General features: G+C 36.1%; 1 protein-coding gene across 1 annotated transcript in view; it reads right to left on the reverse strand.

Moving 5' to 3' along the window:
* The window catches only part of CDH7 (cadherin 7), a 71,403-nt gene that overhangs the window by 24,208 nt on the left and 27,280 nt on the right, over positions 1–19,915 (reverse strand). Inside the window, exons 2-5 of the mRNA XM_041477649.1 lie at positions 16,200–16,494; positions 9,007–9,126; positions 6,538–6,705; positions 5,048–5,235 (exon numbers count right to left, since the gene is read on the reverse strand). Coding sequence (XP_041333583.1) covers positions 5,048–5,235; positions 6,538–6,705; positions 9,007–9,126; positions 16,200–16,494 — 771 coding nt within the window. The remainder of the gene's footprint in view (positions 1–5,047; positions 5,236–6,537; positions 6,706–9,006; positions 9,127–16,199; positions 16,495–19,915) is intronic.

Here is a 19,915-nt window from a genome sequence, read left to right on the forward strand (position 1 = left end):
AAATAAAGAAATAGAAAGATTTCCACAGGGACTTGAAACTGCTAGGCAACAAATTGTATGAATATAGTAGGTTACAGCAAAAGACCCTTATTAGCTTTCCCACTACTTTCCCACCCTTCATCTAAGCTGAGAATATTACTTATGGGTCTCATTCACTTGTTATTTATAACAACTTCTGAAGAAAGAGGAAAGACAAAGAAAAAGAAAGTCAAAGTTTGTTTTCTAGAATTTTTCATATCCTATTTCAGGTAATGAAATAGCTGAAAATAGCCTAAAATTGATTTACACACTTTTATATACCATTGTAGATACATCCTGGATACATGTTTTGCATATGAAATTGGTTAATGTATTGCAGAAGACAGTAGATTATTTTTTGTAGTGCCAATAACCAAGTCAATGGTTCAACACTGTTTTACTGGCTTCTGTCATTAGATGAACTTTTCGCTTCTCTAATCTTACAAAAACCAATTCTACCCTAACATAACCTACTGTCACTATGTAAGCCATAAATTAATGAAAAAAATCAGTCCTTGTCCCAAATATTTTAAAAATGTTGTGTGAGAGGTTTTTTTGTTTATTTGTTTTTGTTTGATTGGTTTATTTGGGTTTGGGTTTTATTTGGTGGGGGGTGGTGGTTTTTTTTGTTTCAAAGGAACTTAAGCAAATTCCTGAAATACGTGAACTACTTATCTCATTCATTTAATTTTGATTCAAGTATCCTAACTGATAAAATAAAAAACAAATAAAAAATAAAATTATAAAAATAAAATAAGGTGTGACAAGTATGTGAAAACCCATACAGCTGCAAAAACTCAACAGTGATAGAAGCACACATACTTCTTGGTTGTATCTGCATAAGGTGTAGTACAATCCTACTCTTTACTCTTGGAAAGGACAGACCAAGTGGATAGAGACACAGAGAAAGCATTCTTCCCTTGTCTGCTTCCATATGGTCAAGGGAGTAAATACAGGGGAGCCAGACTATTGCCAAAATGTTATTTTGAGCTGAAGTTTAGTCTAGTAGTTAATCTACACTCACATTATGCACTAGGCAGGAACAGTACTAGCATGTTCAGGAACATGTAATCCCTAGTCCTGCCATGGCTGTAAGAACTGTGAGCAGAACTACCACTACTATTCAGAACACAGCACTCTTCTCAGAGTGTTAGGAGAAAAATCCAGCCTGAATAAACTGTGCAAGCCAGATATCTGGGTTTATAGCAAAGCAGAAAAAATATAAAGGAAGGAATACACTCAATATATTTCAAGGAAAATCACTATCAATAGTAAAAACACTTTTTTTTCCCCCTGCTGACTCGCGATGTTAGGAAGCCTGTTGCAGGGTACAGAGAAGAAATGTGTTCAAACAGGCATGGAAAACAATCCAAAACAAAAAATTAAATACACCCAAATCTGTTCACCAGTAATCCTGAGATACACTTAACCATGTAACACTTTTCTCATTCTAATATCATGGTACTTGGTGTCTCTCTGTTTCAAACAAGATCATTTTCCTGCAATTATTTCTCATCCCTGGGCATTTTTCTTTAATATTCCATAAAATGAATGTTGTGGAATAAAAATAAAAAGAACATAAAAATCTATCTTTACATGGTGATTTCTTAAATCTCACTTCTCTTCCTGCAGTTTTATTTTCTTTCTTATAAAAACTATCTTTTTTTAAATTTAATGCTACTTATGTGTTAGAAAAAGTGTTAGTTTTGAGGAAGTCAACTTTCAAAGTTGTCTTGAAGTGGTTATCCTTCTAAAAACAGAATGCAAAATCCTCAGCTTGTGTGTGGAACTCGGATAACCAGGTGCCAAACTTTCTCCAACAACACCCAGCACAAAAATGAATGGAGAAGTGCCTTCAGCTGCTCAGTTACTGCCGGTGATTTTCATGCCCAGCCTGCTGAGCTTTATGTACAATTGCAGCAGAAGTACGCAAAACTAAAGCACCCATTTGCATTTAGAACCAAAGTGCGCCTTTTCATAAGTCTTTGCCTTGGCATTTTACTGCCTGATGTGTACACAAACGTGACATCTGAGCATATCAATAATCAGCAGTTGAAAAGGATAGGCATGCATTTTGAGGCTGATCTGTTTCTCAATACCGCAGCTAATTTTAGGGCATGAAAAGGAGAAAGGTAATTGCACTCAGAGGAGTACAGAACATCATGTGCTGGACAGTAAAATTTTCAGGCAGATTTCAGGCTACAAACTTAATTTCTTCCTTGACTTCTTACTAACAAGCATGCATTATCATGCAGAGATAACCTGACTCCATAGTGATCTGGCAGGTAAGGTTCAGTGATTGATACCTACTTAACCCGCATATGCAGTTATTAATAATGGTCTTTAATTCAATTTATTGTCCAGAAGGCAGTGCAGTTGCCTGATAGGCACTGTGCTTCAGTTCCTCACTTCTATCCTAGAAAACGTTCTCTACAAGGCTGGCAGGGAGGGTCTTTCGGCATTGGGCAAAGCACTAAGTTCCCTGGAGTCAAAATGAAAAGCTAAGGACATCCTGAGGTTCGGGAGGTGCCCTCAGCGTGGGAAATCACCTTTGGGTATGTCAGGGTTTGAGTGAAGGATAGTCAATTTTCCCCACAGCAGAACAGTGCTGTGCTTTGCATTGGTAGTTGAAAAGGTATTGACAACATGCCAGTTTTTGGCTACTGCCAAGCACTGCTGGCACAGCATCAGCGCTTCTCTCCAACATTTCCCACACAGATGGGCGAGATCTTGGGAGGAAGCACAGCCAGAACAATGGACCCAAATGGACCAAAGAGACATTCCATGCCATAGGGTGCCTGTCAGACATGAAACCTAAGAGAAAGGTGGGGATTGGAGTGGGGGAGTGGGCATTTCTTATCTACAACCTTTGCCTTCTGAAGCAACTGCTATTTGAACTGAAGCCCTGCTTCCCAGGAAGCAGCCAGGCATTTCCATAAGGAACAAGATCTTCTGGTTTTTTGCACTGCTTGGCATGCATGTGACCTTCAGTTTTGCTTTCATAAACTGCTCTTATCTTGAACCACATGGTTTTGTCCATCTTATTTTATCACACTGTCCTGCTGAAAAGGGGGTGATAGACTGGCTTGGTGGGCACCTTGCACTAGCCAAAGACTACCTACCACACAGAGGAAAAGTCAAAAATAGTAGGAAAATTAGAGAAAAGGTCTAACGCTGCAAAGAAAGAAGCCTGAATTCTTGTGTCAACATATATTAGCAGATTAGACCATTTGATCGGGTCAAAAATTTGTACCCTTTTGATGTATTCTAACAGCTATTCCATAGAGCATTTCTCTGGACAAATATTCAGTAGTGAAAGGTCCAGTTCAGCTCCCTAGCTAAAATGATTATAGAAATAACAAATATCAATTATTTGGTCCACTGTATAGCACTGAAATCAGGATACTCCAGGAACGAATACCATGACTACAAAATCATACTAAAAAAAAAAAAAAAAGGAAATTAACTCACCAGTTCTCATATTAGATCACTGAAGATCCTGACTGATTCAGTGTTGCTCATTGTGGCACTGGTAAATGTTCGCCCTCTAGGATAGGCACATTTCTCCCAAATCCTTGCCCAAAAACTTTAAATGAGCAAACTGAGGAAGCCACACTGAATTTGGCTGTTGAACAAAAAGACTACTAACTTTTCATCACTTGTATTTCAAATGTGCTAAGCAGAAGTACATTTTGTAAAAAGCCTAAGTTGGATGTTTTTTCCTTGAAAAAAGATTCACATTACACATATTATGATCTTTTAAGGGTGAACATACTTCATTTGTTGTGACATCTATGGATGATTACCAGCTCTCAACAAGTGTTAAGGGCATCAGAGAGTTAGCCCATCGCTCTGGAACATCTTGCACACTTAACTTCTTTCAAAGAGAAATGTAACTGAAGATTTATATTGCTAGAAGAAGAAATTGATACACCAGAGAAGGGAAAAAAACCCCAACACAACAAGACAAAAAAGCACCCCAGCCGACAGGTGAAGTTTACAAAGATTAAATACTACATAGGGAAGAAAAATATGTTATGGAATAATACTAAATACAAACATAGGTCCTTGTTTGGAAACATAGGTACATGTATTCCAAAATGCCAAGTCATTCCTACACTTTAAGGATATTAAATTCTTGAGGAATCCATTCAGCGTAGGTAGCTGGGTGAGCAGCTGCAGTGGGAGCTGCAGACTGAGCTCTGGGTGGGAAACCCAGGCCGTGAAATAACACCCTTTTCATAACAAAGGTCACAGGGACTTGCCAAGAATTCATACATTAGGAGGAGGAAATTATAGGAGAGGTTCTTCTAGGGTGTTTTATTTCTTTTACTGTTCAAAAAATTTAAATTTTCTTGAAAAATATTTCAGCACATTTTTACTTTTTAAAAGGGTAGTCTAAAATGTGTTGCAACAATGTGAGAAAGCTTAGTTTTAATAATTTTATATCAACATGATTTTTCAATTTCATAATGCTTTCTAACTGCACATGTAGGAAGCTATGAAAAAAGATACTTATTTAAATTTTTCAGGGTTTTTCTAAATAATATTTTTAATAATACAGGGTCTTGTAAACCTACTACTTTTACTGTTATATAATTTTAAATTATGTGTGCTTTCTGAATGAGTAGTATCACCTCAGCTAAAGACATCCAGGTAATTATTTTTAAAGTTAATTTCAGGATCCATTTTTTATTTGGAGCTTTGATTTTTGCTGCAAGATATATTTTCACACTTTCTACTATTTCATACAAAGACAAATGAGACTAAAGTTTAGATTCCCATTCAAATGCAGTGCCTTAAAGCACTGCACACCTCACAAAAATACAGGTTTTGTCAAAGAAAATGCAGAATATTTTTCAACATAAGTCATTAAAAACCTCAAAATCACACAGTCAAGTGAAGATGAAATACACCAATGGAAACATTTACAGCAAAAAAGGCTCTCAGAAGCAAAAGCTCATGCTCTCATTACCTGCCCCCATCTTGAAGAGTTCCAAACAGAATCAGTGGGTAAAATCAGACTCACCTTCTGAATAGTTATGATTCCTTCCTGGGTGTCTTTGTCAACAGAAACTTTGAATACTCCCAAACCATCACCATCCACAATCTTGTACTCCATTTCAGCATTAGGTCCAACATCTGCATCTGCAGCTTTTATTCTGGCCACCACAGAAGCCACTGGCAAAGACTCTGGGACATTATACTGATATGATCCTGCAAAATTTAAAAATTTAATGAATTCAGAGTCTTCTGGGACTGAAAGCTGAATAAAAAAAGCTAGCTTTCTTAAATCTACATTCCTTAAAATCATGTGCCTGAACATTTATTCAGGCTACAAGAATAGATTCTTCAGTTTTGAAACAGAATCGCCCTTTTTGCTAGGTTTTCTTTGTGATAGACTCTAAGTACAACAGGCATACCTTCTTCATAGGACAAGAGAAGTACAAAGCAGAGATGCAAAAACAAAATTCAAAACTTAAATGCAAATCATGATGTGAGTCCCTGATAATGCAGTTTTACTTTGTTTACCAGAAAGGAGGAAAGAAAAGCAAGTAAGTAAAATAATATCAATATAAAAACTTATTATTCTATAGTTTATATCTTGATTAGGCAGTTCACAATCTGAATATCACTAAAAACTAATATATATTCATTTCTTTAATGGTAAGTGCACTATCTTGAGAATTCTAGCTTTTTATATTCAAGCACAAAATGATATATATGCTGTCAAAAGGCTATCAGAGTGCACTCTGTAGCCAATAACACCCTCACCTTCAAAAACAACTTCAGTTATTCTATTATTACTTCAAGCAGTTGGTGGCTTGAAATAACAGGAAATCTATTATGTACAGATCTATTTTTTCCATCGTTGGAGGTGAGGCTGGAGCTGACACGAATATATCCTTCACATTACTTTCTATGTTACCATGTTTTTTGGGGTTTTTTTTTTATTAATAAAAAAGCACCCCAGACAGAACACTATGAATAAACTGAGCTCTTCTGGTTTGAACATACAACTCCTTTCTTTAGGTGCTTCTTTCTTTATATTAGGATGAAAGCCACCTTGGTCAAAGAAATCAAATGGAGGGAAGGTGACTTCCCAGCTCTTTGGTATATAACTCTTTAAGAAACACTGTAAGCACATGACAATGCCAAAGGAATATGAAGGATTAAAGAATTCTGAAGCCTAGGTGGAAAGACCTAAATATCTGTTAGGATCTATTTTTCTTGTTTATTTATTTCACATTAATACATGAATAAATGTCTCTGCTGCTGTACATCATTTCAACTGATCTTGTATGCATGAGACAAAGAAAAACAACACTTACTAAATAATAATAATAATAATAATAATAATAATAATAATAATAATAATAATAGTAATAGAGTCTTGCAGTCAGTGTTTAACAAAGAACATGGAAAATAAGCACTTTTTGTTTGAAATAGCACAGTGTGTAAAGAAAATAGCAGTGTTAAGACTAATATTAAGAGTCACATATTTGCAAAGTAACTTACTGCGTGGAAAGCGAGGCGGGTTGTCGTTAACATCAGTCAGGGTGACAGTTACAGATGTAGTCCCTGACAATCCCCCATTCTGCCCAACCATATCCTTTGCTTGGATAACTAACAGGTACTGGTCCTTGGCCTCTCTGTCCATATTCGGAAGGGCAGTCTTGATAACACCTGCAGAAAGACAAGGTGTGAAGGATCACACAAGCAAAAAAATGCTACTGTAAAAGCTGAGTTTGCCTTCAAAAGGAACAGCGGATCAGTGATTGCAGCAAGAGTGGAATGAATTAATTCCAACACTAATAGAACAGGGTTTGACTAGGAGTTGCACTGACGTACCATAAGCTTATTTTAAATAGTCACCAAACCCACCAATTTTTATTTAGTGGGTAATGCAGTGCATGATTGTGTTTTTCAAGTATCTTCTCCCTGAACTAGTCTTCAAAATGTCTTGAGTAACACTTTCTTCCCTGGAAGATGTAAATTTCTGTATTGGATTTCCCACTCTTTTAGAGCTAGGAAGAACAGAATATTCTGCATTCATTTTTTAAAGTCTAATGTCAAGATTCTGTTCACTATCTTTTGGATGCCCATTCAAGACATTAACTTTTGCCAATACTGATAACATGCCACACTTTTTGGATATATGAAATTATCTTATTTTGCCCTACATTGCATTTACTAATATCCACTTCTAAATAATTTGCATAATTAAGAGGTTTTTTTATTTAGTAATGAAATACTTAAATATCTGAAATAGTTTTTGTTATGTCCATTTGATGATCTGCATAATTGATTAATTTGTAATTAATTGACATGAAATGAAAACTAGAAGAAAATTCATTGTTTCATTCTTTCTGCTCTGCTGATATGCATCAAAAAAAAAAATATGCCTTCTCAAAATATGATGATTTTATTAATATTTCATGCCCAGTACATAATACAGCTGCTAACCCTGATTTCCAGAGAGGCAGCCGCTTGCTCCTCCAGCACTTAGTGTCAGCAGTAAAAGAAATATAAACAAACTAAATAAAGAAGAGGCACATTGGGACACATATCTCTTCATCTGCTATTTGTTGAATGTTTGCTTAGAGTTTTATTTCTTTTTTCCCTTATGAATGTTGGACTTGCCATTAATCACCTTTGGGTTGAAACATTTATTTCACCAACAGACTGCCTGGTACTATTTCACCCATTTTACAAGACATGTAAAAATACAATTAACATACCGTTTATTAGTGTTATTGTTTCTACCTTGCTTTTCCTGGCATGCTTGTTTTTCTGCCATAGTTAAATTACCAGGCAAAGTTACCCAATCATTTGGAAGCAAACTGTCATGCACACAGGAAACTGAGTATCATATCGAACTGATGAAAATGTGTGCAAACATTTCAGTCTGAATTCTTCAAGATTTTTATTTAGCAGAAGCTACCACATTATTGTTCAAGGGCTGCCTGCAGCCATCATCACAACGTACGTGGTGCATAAGTACACATGGAGAGGGAGAAAGAGAAACAGAGGGAAAACCACTATGAATCATACTCATTGGAGGGAAAAGGACAGTGCTGTATATCCCAGCTGAACATGGATTTGTTGCAATATGGAGATAATTATAGTAGTTATTTCTGCAAATTTAGAGGTTGCTAAATAGAGTGTGACTTTTTGGTCACAATATTGAGACTCAGGTCTGATTCACATCACAGTTTTTTTATGATTAAAAGGGTGATATTTTTTCTCTTTTGTCTCAGCTTGGTTATATCCAAAATGAAGATTATAACTCTTCTCCTTGTAGGAGTAAGTGAAGGCTCCAGCACTAAACTGAAATAAGCAGACCAAAAACCTACTTTCCTGCATTATGAAATGATCCAGCAGAACGGGCAATATTTTTTAAACTAACAGAGGATTAAAGGTTGCATTTGGTTGTGGCTTAAAAATATTCACAAAATTTCAAGAGAATTGTAAAAACAAAATTTCACCAGCAATATGCTTTGAAAGTGACAGCAAAATATTATATCCAATAAGCATAAGAAGCACAGTGTTTTCTTCTTCATATTAATGAAGAAGGAATTAATTTTCCACAACAAAACTTCAGTTTGAAAAGTAGAATGAAGAGTAATTGAGCTTTAAGTTTATTCTTATGGAACCTGGCTATGTGATATTAGATATTTCTGAAATCTGAAAAAAATGTTCAATGAATTTTAAAATTTTCATTGATAAGAGAGATGAAAATGGGCAGCAGACCAAGTAGCTGGTAGATTAAAAAGACAATAAATTATATTCCAGCAAAGTCTGTTTATTACATAGCTCAGACATGTGGCTTTAGTAATCTATTCTATACAATAAGAGATTAAAATATCAACAAAACTTGAATATATTTAATTTAAAAAGAGGTCATATTAATAAGTTCCTAGCAAGTTTTAATGCACATTTTCCTCTTTTTCTCAGCATTACTGCAAAGGGTTTATGCAAATTTACCTGTTTTGGGCTCCACAGAGAAGTAAGGCTGTCCTTGCAATATGCTGTAAACAACTCGAGCACTGTTGCCATAAGTAGGATCATCTGCATCCGTGGCTGTCACTTGAACCACAGAGGTACCTGTAAAATGTTCAAGGGACTGTTGCACATGAAAGATAGAAAAATCTGAACTACACTTATTCTATATGCTATGCCAGTACATATCTGGAACAGTGTGAGTTGGCTTTTTCACAGCTGTTCATCATTTCCATGCTGACTCTGTTTAGTGTATCCGGTTCTATTTGTAAACTGATAGTATCAGCTACTACAGAATTCCATCTTCACAAATAGTCACAAGCCCTGACTCACAGCAGTACAAACTATCTCACTCATTAGCCCCTCCTCTCCATCTCTGCCTCTGCCTGGTGGAGGATGTGTCAGCAAAATTTCACTAATGATGGTGAAGCCTTAAGTCTGCTTGAGTATGAAATACAGTAGTAGTGGTTCTCCTTTTAAGAGATGTCTGCTTCCTGAAATTGTAATAACTCACTAGAAATTGAAACATACATACACATATATGTTTTACAAATTTTGATAAAAGTACACAAAATCATTGTTAGCCTATAAAATTATTTACTGCTTCATAAAGAGATGGCTGAAGAGTTTCTTTCTCATCTCAGAGAAAACCTGGTGAAAGTGGTCTCTAAATTCCTTCAAAAAGCAGTAATTTCCCTCAATAATCTGCAGTACTAATTTCCTTCAATATATCTGCAATATCAATTTTGGTAATCTATTGTGTAAAGATTGTTCGAGCAAAAAATATCTCTATATTAACAGGAATAAGAAAGAAAAATTTGAAACTGGCTAAAAAGAAGGTTATGTTTTGTGAGGACCTCATGCTGCATCCAGCTCCTCTTCATTATGTTCTCCATGTCAGTTCCCATTTGTTTTGTTCTAGGCAACAGCTTTCATGGTGTATGCTGAGAGCAGAATAAAATAACACTTGGGATCCAGGGCCTTGGCCATGGTCACCACCCTTTGATAGACAGAAAAGATTATTTTTTCTCACTGGCAGATTGTTTGTAACATTCAGACCTTCCATCGAACAGCCCAGGGACCCATTTGGAGGTGAGATTGCAAATTAATATTGTATCAATTTGGCAGATGCCCAGTAAAGGTCTTCGAGAGAGGATCAGATTGCTTCATCGACTTTATTTAGACATACAATTAGAGAAAAGCATTTGCTAAACACAATGTTCATTTCCTGAAAGGACATGTTTTTGACATGTGAAAATGAGACCAGCAAGACTTGAAATCACTTTTTAAGAACAAACTGCAATAGCAAGTGTCCAGGGTGAAGTTAAAATAAATAGTATACTGGTCAGTTTTACTTGGAATTTTCAGGAAATGGGAGAAAGCTCTGAAGTTCTTTTTATCTTATATAGTACATCACCCATCCATTTTCCTCATCTTTTCTATTCTCATTTAAGTAGAACATCATAAATGGAGCCTGGGACTAGGCTGAAAGTTTGCAGAAAGGATTAAGTGCAGACCTCCAGAAAATGGAACAGACTGCAAAGGATGGGTCCTGCTTGAAAGAATTCTGACCAAAAATGATCATTTGTATAACAAATTTATTGTGGTTATGGCCTAGTTAGCCCACATTCCTGATCTCTATTCCTGAAGTATCCATGACAAAGTAATATGGATGCAATTCTATTTAAATGTATTTTTTCTGTTTTGTGACTGGTCTAGTATTTTTGGACAGGGAAGAGGTTCTTCCCAACCTGAAATGTCGCATGCATCTATTAAGTAGATGGGAAGTTTAAAAATAAAATTGCTAGTTTATCCATCAAGTCATGTATCAGTTATGGGATTTAAAATACATCCATTTTCTGTACACCAATAACTACGAGCTTTGATTACATATGTCAAAGTGATTTTACAGATTACTCTATAATGTAATTTCATACAGGGACCTATTTTAAACTTGCGTTAAGTCTATCCAGCTTTTGAGAACAAGGGTATCGTAATGACTGTTTGACATCCCGTGTTCTTTGTGAAAGCCCGGCTTACCACATTTACAAAGTCACTAAGCCCTGCCAATGAAGCTTACAATGTCTGCAAATATTGGCAAAAGTGCTTATAAACCTCTCACACAGTTATGTCTTTCCCCTGCTCTTGCTGCATTCAAGGGCCCCAGACCAATACAAGATCAAAGAAATTACAAGCTCTGCAATCTCAGCAAAGACATTTTCAAAATGCTGCAAGTTTAGAAGTGCTTGTTTGCTGTAAAAATCTATTGATGTAGCAAACAAACCCTCTACATTTCAGGAGACAAATAAAGTCATTATCTGAGTTTGATTGTCTCTCTCCTACAACACATGAATCCTTCAGAAAAGGGTGGTTTTTAAGTAGAAATTCTAACATCAAATCTTTCTGCGATAATTCCATTCAAATGTAATCAGTAACTAAAAAATAATGATACTTTTACAGTCCTTCTGTGATAAACAGCTCCTTCTAAACATCACTAGGAGAAAGATCTGAAACTCTTGATATTGTCATTATTTCTTTATTGGTTGCACACACACACACACACACACACACATATACACACACACACACAAAAAGAGCTTTTGAAGCCCCATGCTGAGAAGGAGATTTCTGCACAATATTTTTTTTCAAGAATATGCAAGATAACAGAAGGTATTCTAATTATGTGAAAAGTCCTATGTGTAGAAAATCTGTTCCAAGGAAATAAAATGCACAGAAAAATCTGTATTTGAGAATTTCCAGAGATTTCTTCCAGAAGAAGCAGATTGCTTTTGAAGAACAGGAATTCCTTCAGAGTAGGATACTTGCCATGTACTGCTGTCCTAATCTTTCTGCAATGGATTGAGGTTAAATTAAAATACTTACTTCCCTTTTAAAAAAACCACAAATCATAAAGTTGTGGGGATACTTATGGATAGTAAATACATCTAAAAGTGTGAGGAAAAATGGGTAGTTGCATTGTACAATCCAAGTACATCACCTTAGAAGAGTTTGTGTTCCTGCACTGAAATTGTCATCCTTGTATCCGTGAATGCTTTGCCTTACTCTCTAGCAAAGACAGTCAGCTGCCATGTCTGCATCCAAGGTTAGGAATTACAGGCAACAGGGGCTGTCAACAAATGGTACCACACCTTTACTCCATCCAACAAAATGAGTGTTCCAATAAATCTTGTTTAGTAACCATTGTTCAGAGCCCTGGAGTGCAAGTGTAGACAGGACACTGACCCTACCCCAAACTTTCATTAGTGTCTTAATATAAACTACGGCTTTGCAAATATAACTTAAAATACTACCTACAATTTGTGTATTTTGTATGGGTTGAGAAAAGAAACATGCCTTATTTATGTTGAAAGTAGCTTTCTCTTTTAAGTATGGATTCCTCTAAAATTATTTTTCTCTATATTTGTGTCTTTTTAACAAAACTTCGATATCATTTCATTAAAAGGAATTCTACATGTAGCAACAACATAAACTTTTTCAGCAATTGTAGCAAGTACTGAGAAAAAATCTGTACTGCTTATCAAAATGTTCCATGTAATTTTTTCTTGATAGTAGTTTCTTACAGACTTAGTTATGTGTGACTGGTACAGATTCCTGGTTTTATTTTGCAGAAATTTTAAGATAATTTGTAACATAATATCTACTAGATTTGACAGAGATTACTAAATTACAGTAATCTCAGAACTTGACCTAATAAAACTCTGATATTAAGGTAAAAGGATTGGATGATATTTGCAGAGAGGGCCTTGTATTTAGAATGCTATTTGTACTTAAATTTAGCCAAGTCAAGGCTCAACAATGTTCCTGACACACCACAGAGATTAAACTTTTCCATGATAGGAAAAGAAAAAGGTAAACTCCTTGCTGAAAATTAAGTTGGAGATCCTTCAAAGGGATCCATTTTGAATCTCTAAATGTATTATTTTAGAAACCTCTACAGAGCTTTTTAGAAAGCTTGCTAGTAACTTGCAAGATATTTTATGCAAATTTTGAAATAAGGTTTTATGAGAAATGATTCTGTGACTTCCATTTTAATATTGGTGAGATCATTCAAAATAAAACTGGTTTCTAAAACTGGAATAATTTAACAAATTTATAATTTTTAAACTGCATAAACTCTTATCAATTGAATTGTAGCCACATTAACAAATTGAAAAACAAGCTTTAAGGCAGTCAATTATTAAAAGTATTAATTTATATCAATTAATGATGTGTACTACGTTTAACTCATAAAACCACTCCATGATGGCATCTCATCTTTACATGGTATCAGCTGCTACGAAAAACATTAAACACCTTTACTATCAAGTTATCAAGAATTCCTTATGTACAACAATCCAGACTGGTTCTGCTCAGTACCTGCTGGTATTTCTATGCTTCCACCACCCACAGCTGATGCCGCAAGGCTTCCACAGCCTTTCCCTTCCAGGAGTGTGAAAGGGGAGAGTCAGAACCCTCTTCAGCTCCTCCCTCCCCTCCCATAGCCTCGTTATGTTGCCTTCACTTGGGGAAAAAACTCAAGAATGGTCCCAGCTAAGCAGCAAGGTCAGACAAAGGGAAGCAGAGGTGGCTTGTGCTTGGAGAGAGAGAATTCATGCAGACTCTCAAAGCCCACTACACACTGTATCAAAGATGTAAGCCTGATACAGTGCTTTTGCTTTCTTTACGTTCTTATATAATTCAGATATTTCTATCCATCTCAGTCAGGGGTAATAAATGGCAAGGGAGATATTTGTTGTGCCGGGTAACAAGCAAGGCCATTGATATGGCTGGAGAGCAGAGAAGATTAAACAAACCAAAACTATGTTGGGCATTGGAATTCTTGTCCCTGCTTCCCCTGGTTATAACTCAAACAGACCAGTATCCTTTTGTTTGAAATATAATGCTGCTCAGTTTTTTAAGTACCAGACACACTTTAAAAAATATGACAAAAACAAATCCTTATGCTTTTCAGATAAGCCATATCTTTGGTGGGTTTGCCATGAATAGATTTATAAGCCATCAAGATATTTACACTGTTCAGGATAATCAATATAATTGGGCCTGACCCAAATATAATTTAAACCTGACCTGAAGTCATTTCAAATAAAAGAAGAGATTGACTTCAATTAGCCTTAGATCATGTCCAAAAATATTTGTCAAACAAAATACAGAACCATTATACTTGCATAACCAGTCTGTAAGTTAAAGGTTATAGTTTTCCTAGCTTCATAGTTAATTTGGGTTTATAATCCTGTGATCTCTTTCATTTCCTTTAATATCCAATTAAAAATCCTTGTCATGGATACAATTTTAAACAAAATAGGAGATAGATACTTTGTATCTCCTTAATATTTCATGGATGCTCTAGGTGATTAATTAAAAATTATGTTATATGAATAAAATATGAATTGCTGTAACTATGTAAGACAAAATGCGACAAAGTGCGACAAAGTGCGAAAAAGTGTGACAAAGGAATTTCATGTTAATCCTTAACTGTGTAACAATGCAGTATTTGCTAGGTGTGTGATACTAACCATGAAGGTGTTTAAAATGTGCAGTTTCAGGAAGTTCATGAATCAGAAACCACCTTTAGTTGACACAAATTTAGAGAGTGCACTAGTCTCAGTTAATCATCTTGCATAATACTTACCTGAATCAAAAATGCATTGGGTGTTGCATAGTCCATGTGGGAGAAAATATCTTTTACTCCTTTATGATGTAAAGATTCAACAAAATACGCAAAGCAGCTCATTTTGAAAGATAGTCCTTATATTCTCCACTGCACACAGTGCATGCCCCATAGATTGATTTCCAATATAGTTTTGGAACAAATGGAGCATAGGTAGGAGTAGGGCATGGGTTTGTACATGTAAGTAAACCTCATATATCTGTAGTAGTTGTCTGTACATCAATATGCCGGTGCAAGAAAAGACAGAGGTGATAAATACAAAAGTGAAATATGGAGATAATTTCTTTTCAGGTCATAAGACAAAAGTGAAAAAAAATCTAATAGTTGCTGCATGCTACATCTTACTTAAATAATCTTATTCTAAAGTAAAGGGGCAAGTTAATCAAGAAAAAAACAGATGTATTTTAACACAACATATTTTTGAAGTGTATTATTTAGGTATTACAGTATTAGATTATCTGTTGTCTAGATTTTTTCAAAGTTCAGAAGTAAAAAGTTTCCAGCAAAATATCAGAACTTCATCTCCTCCCTGTTACTCTGCAAAAGTTGTGGTGTCTGTCTTTCTTCCAAGGCTAGTATTGCCTCTTCAACCATCCACATAGTGCCCGAGTGACAACAAATGCCAAGTATCAATGAGAAATAGTGTCTATGCTCACTGCTTAGTAAAATAAATGTATAAATATAAAACTCATTAGCAATGTTTTACTTATCTTCTATTGACTCCTAAGCTGAGTTTCAAATATATAAGCAATGTTTGCTACTGATTGCTGCAGGGCACTTAGGTAGGGAAGATTCTTTTTCTCTCTAGCTCCAATTTAGATGCATTGTTTAACATTCAAAAACACAGGAGGTCATACTGAGGAAACTATAGAAAATTTTATGCCCAGGCTTACTGTAAGAGTGCCACATTTTAATATGGTTTAAAATCAGTTGAGCAAAGAAAATCGTTATTTCAATCACCACAAAGCTCTCTCAGGTTGAAGTGGGCCTTCCCATATACATATTTGTAGTAAAGTAAATTTTTATTTTTTGTTTTGTTAGTTTTGTTTATATCCAATAAACTACTAATAAACTGTGCAAAACTTACCAAAAAAATTATGCTATTCACTAGCAGGAACTTGAAGGGTTTGTTATGAACAGACCTTATCTAAATGAAATTATAAATTATAACCTTTGAGTACCATAACATAGGTGTGAAACTTATTACTGTTAATGGGAATTATAAAACAAAGCCTCTGGGCCCTGGAATGCGAAATGCACCATAAAATGGCTGAATCCTTGCATAGCTGTTTGAGTTTCACAACATTTTTGAAAGGGTAAATACTTAATCTAGCATATTATTTCCAGTTTAGTCTTGAAATATCTAACTGTTGCAGGTGTCTCATAGATAATTAAGTAGCTTAGTGTGAAACAGTAAAAAATAATGAAACTTTTAAAAAGGCAATAGGAACAAATTTCCCACAACACCAACAGTGTATTTTGCACTTACCCACAGGAGACATCTCAGGAACTCCAGCAGTGTAGGGACCATCCAGAAATTTTGGCTCATTGTCATTGATGTCCTGAATCTTAATGACGAACTCAGACTCTGGCTCCACGGGTTTATTAGTCAGCCTATCTAGAGCTTGTGCTCGGAGCGTGTAGTAGGCCTGCTCTTCTCGATCCAGCCTCTTTGTAGCATGAATATCCCCCGTGTTCTCATCAATAATGAAAATGGAACTTGCCCCTTCGCCTGACAAGATGTATTTGATGGAACCATCTCCTTTATCAACATCAGAGTGGAGCTGGTGAAAAATTGATGAGAGATGAGATTAACTTACAAGACAGTCAGTGGCATGGAGATATGTAAAAAAAATAATTCTGGTGTTGAGCGCTAGTACATGAAATTTTATTGTTCCTGGAAATATAAGCTCAATGTTCATCACACACAGCATGTGTGTGACCATTAGAATTTGTAAATTTGCTCCTTTAAGCACAAAAACTTCATTATTTCCTGCAAAAAATCTCACTCTTCTCATGCCAGATTGTTACGTAGGCAAACACATGCACACATATGATCATAACCATGACTTTATTCCTATCTGAATTTAACCACATTTCTCACTTCAGCTTATAATCCTTCTGAAGGGTGAGACTTCAAACAAATGGCAATATAAACCTCACGTCAGTGTGCATTTGCTCTTGTGTGTATTTATCTATTTTCTCAGTGTTTACTGTGGAGAGCAGTAAAATGTGTCAAATGTTCCTCATGAGGGAAAGCAGCAGGGAAGGTACTGATCTCTTCACTCTCATGACCAGTGACAGAATTCAAGAGAATTTCATGAAGCTAAGTCAGGGGAGGTTTAGTTTGGATAGCAGGAAAGTTTTTCAACAAGAGAGTGGTTGGGCACTGCAGCAGGCTCCCCAGGGAAGTGGTCAGAGCACCAAGCCTAGCAGAGTTCAAGAAGCATTTGGACAATGCTCTCCGGCACTTGGTGTGATTCCTGTGGTTTCCTCTGCAAGGCCATGGGTTGGACTTCATTATCTTGATGGGTCCCTTCCAGCTCTGCAAATTCTATGATTCTATAAAAGGAAGTAGAATGTACTGGTTGATCAATTGCTCACTACTATCTGATGGGCCTGTAACTTCAATTCTTCACTTCCAGATCTTCCTTTTCATTATCTAATTACAGAAAAATGCAGACTCAGAAAGACCAAGATGTCCCGGCACTTTGGAAGCACACAGCATTGAAGGCCAGGTGCAGTTCCCCTGAGACTACTTGTAGTAGGCACACAAGAAATACACTTCAGTAGGTCAAAATGTATCTTCCATTAGAAAGGCAAGACAGATTTACAGAAAGAAATTTTTTTCCTCATCATTCAAGGTATTTTAACTTACAGAGCAAGATTCCAAGGTTTTCTAGCTCTTTTATGTTCACCAAGTTTCATCTTCCTGTTACAGAACACAGACTCGAACACTTCTTACATACTTCTCAAACTTGCATCAAGATTGTAATTGATCTGGATATCATGTTATAGTAACACACACATATGATATATTTAATACTGTACAAGTAAAAATAATATCAGTAAAATTTAAAGTATTTTCTTGCTTGTTGAAAGTGGATTAATTTGTAAAGAACTGAAGACAGTGTTAAATATGCTTGGGTTTTTCTATCTCATATCTTCTTTGTACCTGTCCTAATTCCATGTTATCTTGAGTTTGGAGGTACATCCACTGTCATCACCATCATCATCATAATTTCCATCACTAATTTTTTTTCTCTCTGTTAGGACTATCACTGTGACAATATTCGCTTCTCAAATACATGCAGAAAATTGTTATCTTGGGCATGACTTAGCACAGCTGCAAAATCTTTTCCTATTTCAGCAGGGAAGTATTCATGCTCAGTTTTGAATTTTTCAGTTGGATAAAAAGCTGCCTATTTCTTACACATTATTTCACTTACACTGTTTGGATATCTCATACTTATGCAATTACAGTGCACTCCTCTCTTTTAAGACAGAAATGGAATCTGGAGCTTTGGACTGAATTAGAAAAACCAAACTAGGGTATCTAAATCAGATTAGCTACATTATTTTGAAATATGGTTTATCCTTATTCTGCTGCTACCTAAATCCAGAGACACCTAAACAAGACTAAGATTTCTTTGGTGGAGTTTCCCAAACAATTAAATTAATTCTCTGCTCACTCAGGAATAAACAATGCTGATACTATGAGCAGGCAGGTAAAATGTGTCTCACATTCAGGCTCTTTTGAGATCCACAGCACTGAGTATTCCTCAGTCCCGATGGCTGGGGTTTATTGAACAAACCATACCTCTATTCAACTCACACATCTGACAGCTGGGGCTTTCAACGCTTTTTCAAACTTGACTGGAAGAAGTATCCATCTTCCCTACAGAGGAGCAGTGGCCTGTGCAAGTAAGAATCTGTCTAACTTATCTTTGATTTTATTTGACCTTTCTTTCTTTCCTCTTTGCTTTCTCTAATACCTGCTTCAGGGTGCATAAGTCTCCTGTGTGCTACAGAGGAACTGTGTGTGTTTCCCTACATAGCCAGAATCCTACAGTCTAGACTGACATGCTGAGCATCACATTACACGAGAACCGAGGTTATGGGATACAAGGATGCCTTTGTCTTTCTTAAGGGATACTGTTTTCTCCATACCCCATATTATAGCTGGTCTTTCTGTGGTGGCTGAGACTCTCACATTCTCCCTGTAAAGGCTGTTCCACCTTTTCTGGCATACTTTAGGATGGATGCTGGATGAGAGAAAAGAGGAGGACACCAGCATACCCACCATTTCATCAGGCAGAGCAGTTTTCTGAATGCTAGAGATGTACAAGCAAATCTCTTCAAGCAGAGAAAGGAAAGTTTCCACATCTCAGTTGCTGAGAGCAGCACAGCGCTGTCCCCTGGGCATGGAGCTGAGCCCATCAGCACACTACAGTGATCTCAAACTGCAGGGCTGCACAGCCTACCTTTTACCTTGTATCTACACCCAGCCCTATCCCAAATGACTAATCACCACTGCTTTGAAAAAAAATTAAAAAAAGACTTTCAGGGGAGAGGCCAGTAAATCCTTGAAGATGCACTGAGCAAGGTTTTCACATCCCGGGGAAAGGAGAAATTCTGTAGCTTCAGCATTTCCCATTTGCTCACTCAGTGGCTTACTGATTAACAACACATTGTTCTTTAAGGAGTTCCACTTTGAGGTTCATAAATCTCCTCATGGATTGCACTACAGTGGCTGGTGACCTGGAGTGAAACGCTGAGCAGAAGCCACTTTTTGGAACGATGCCGTGGTAAGAAAACTGCTACCACATGGATTAGTAAAGTGATTAGTGAGGACCTTTGTTATTCCAAGGTTAAGGCTCTGGAACTGCAAACTTCTTTGCATTTTTTATTAAAACTTTGTTCTACTAAGCATTTAAAAACTGTGTTGGCCCATGGTCAGATTAATAATGTACAATTCTCTACCTACTTAACCCCAGGAAGGTGATATAGCTCAAGATTTAGTTTATCTTTGGCACTATGGAACAATCAATTCAGTGTAAAGCACTCTAAAGAGATTTTTTTTCAACACTTTTATATGCTTTTTAGAGGAGATCTGAGAAAACTTAAAAGTGCGGTACAAGAGAACAATGAAAAAAAGAAAAAAAAGTGCTTTGCTGAAAATATTGAGAATTTTGATGCAGTTTT

The sequence above is a fragment of the Pyrgilauda ruficollis genome, unplaced genomic scaffold, assembly GCF_017590135.1.
Source record: "Pyrgilauda ruficollis isolate IOZ18807 unplaced genomic scaffold, ASM1759013v1 scaffold41, whole genome shotgun sequence".
NCBI classification, from domain to species: Eukaryota; Metazoa; Chordata; class Aves; order Passeriformes; family Passeridae; genus Pyrgilauda; species Pyrgilauda ruficollis.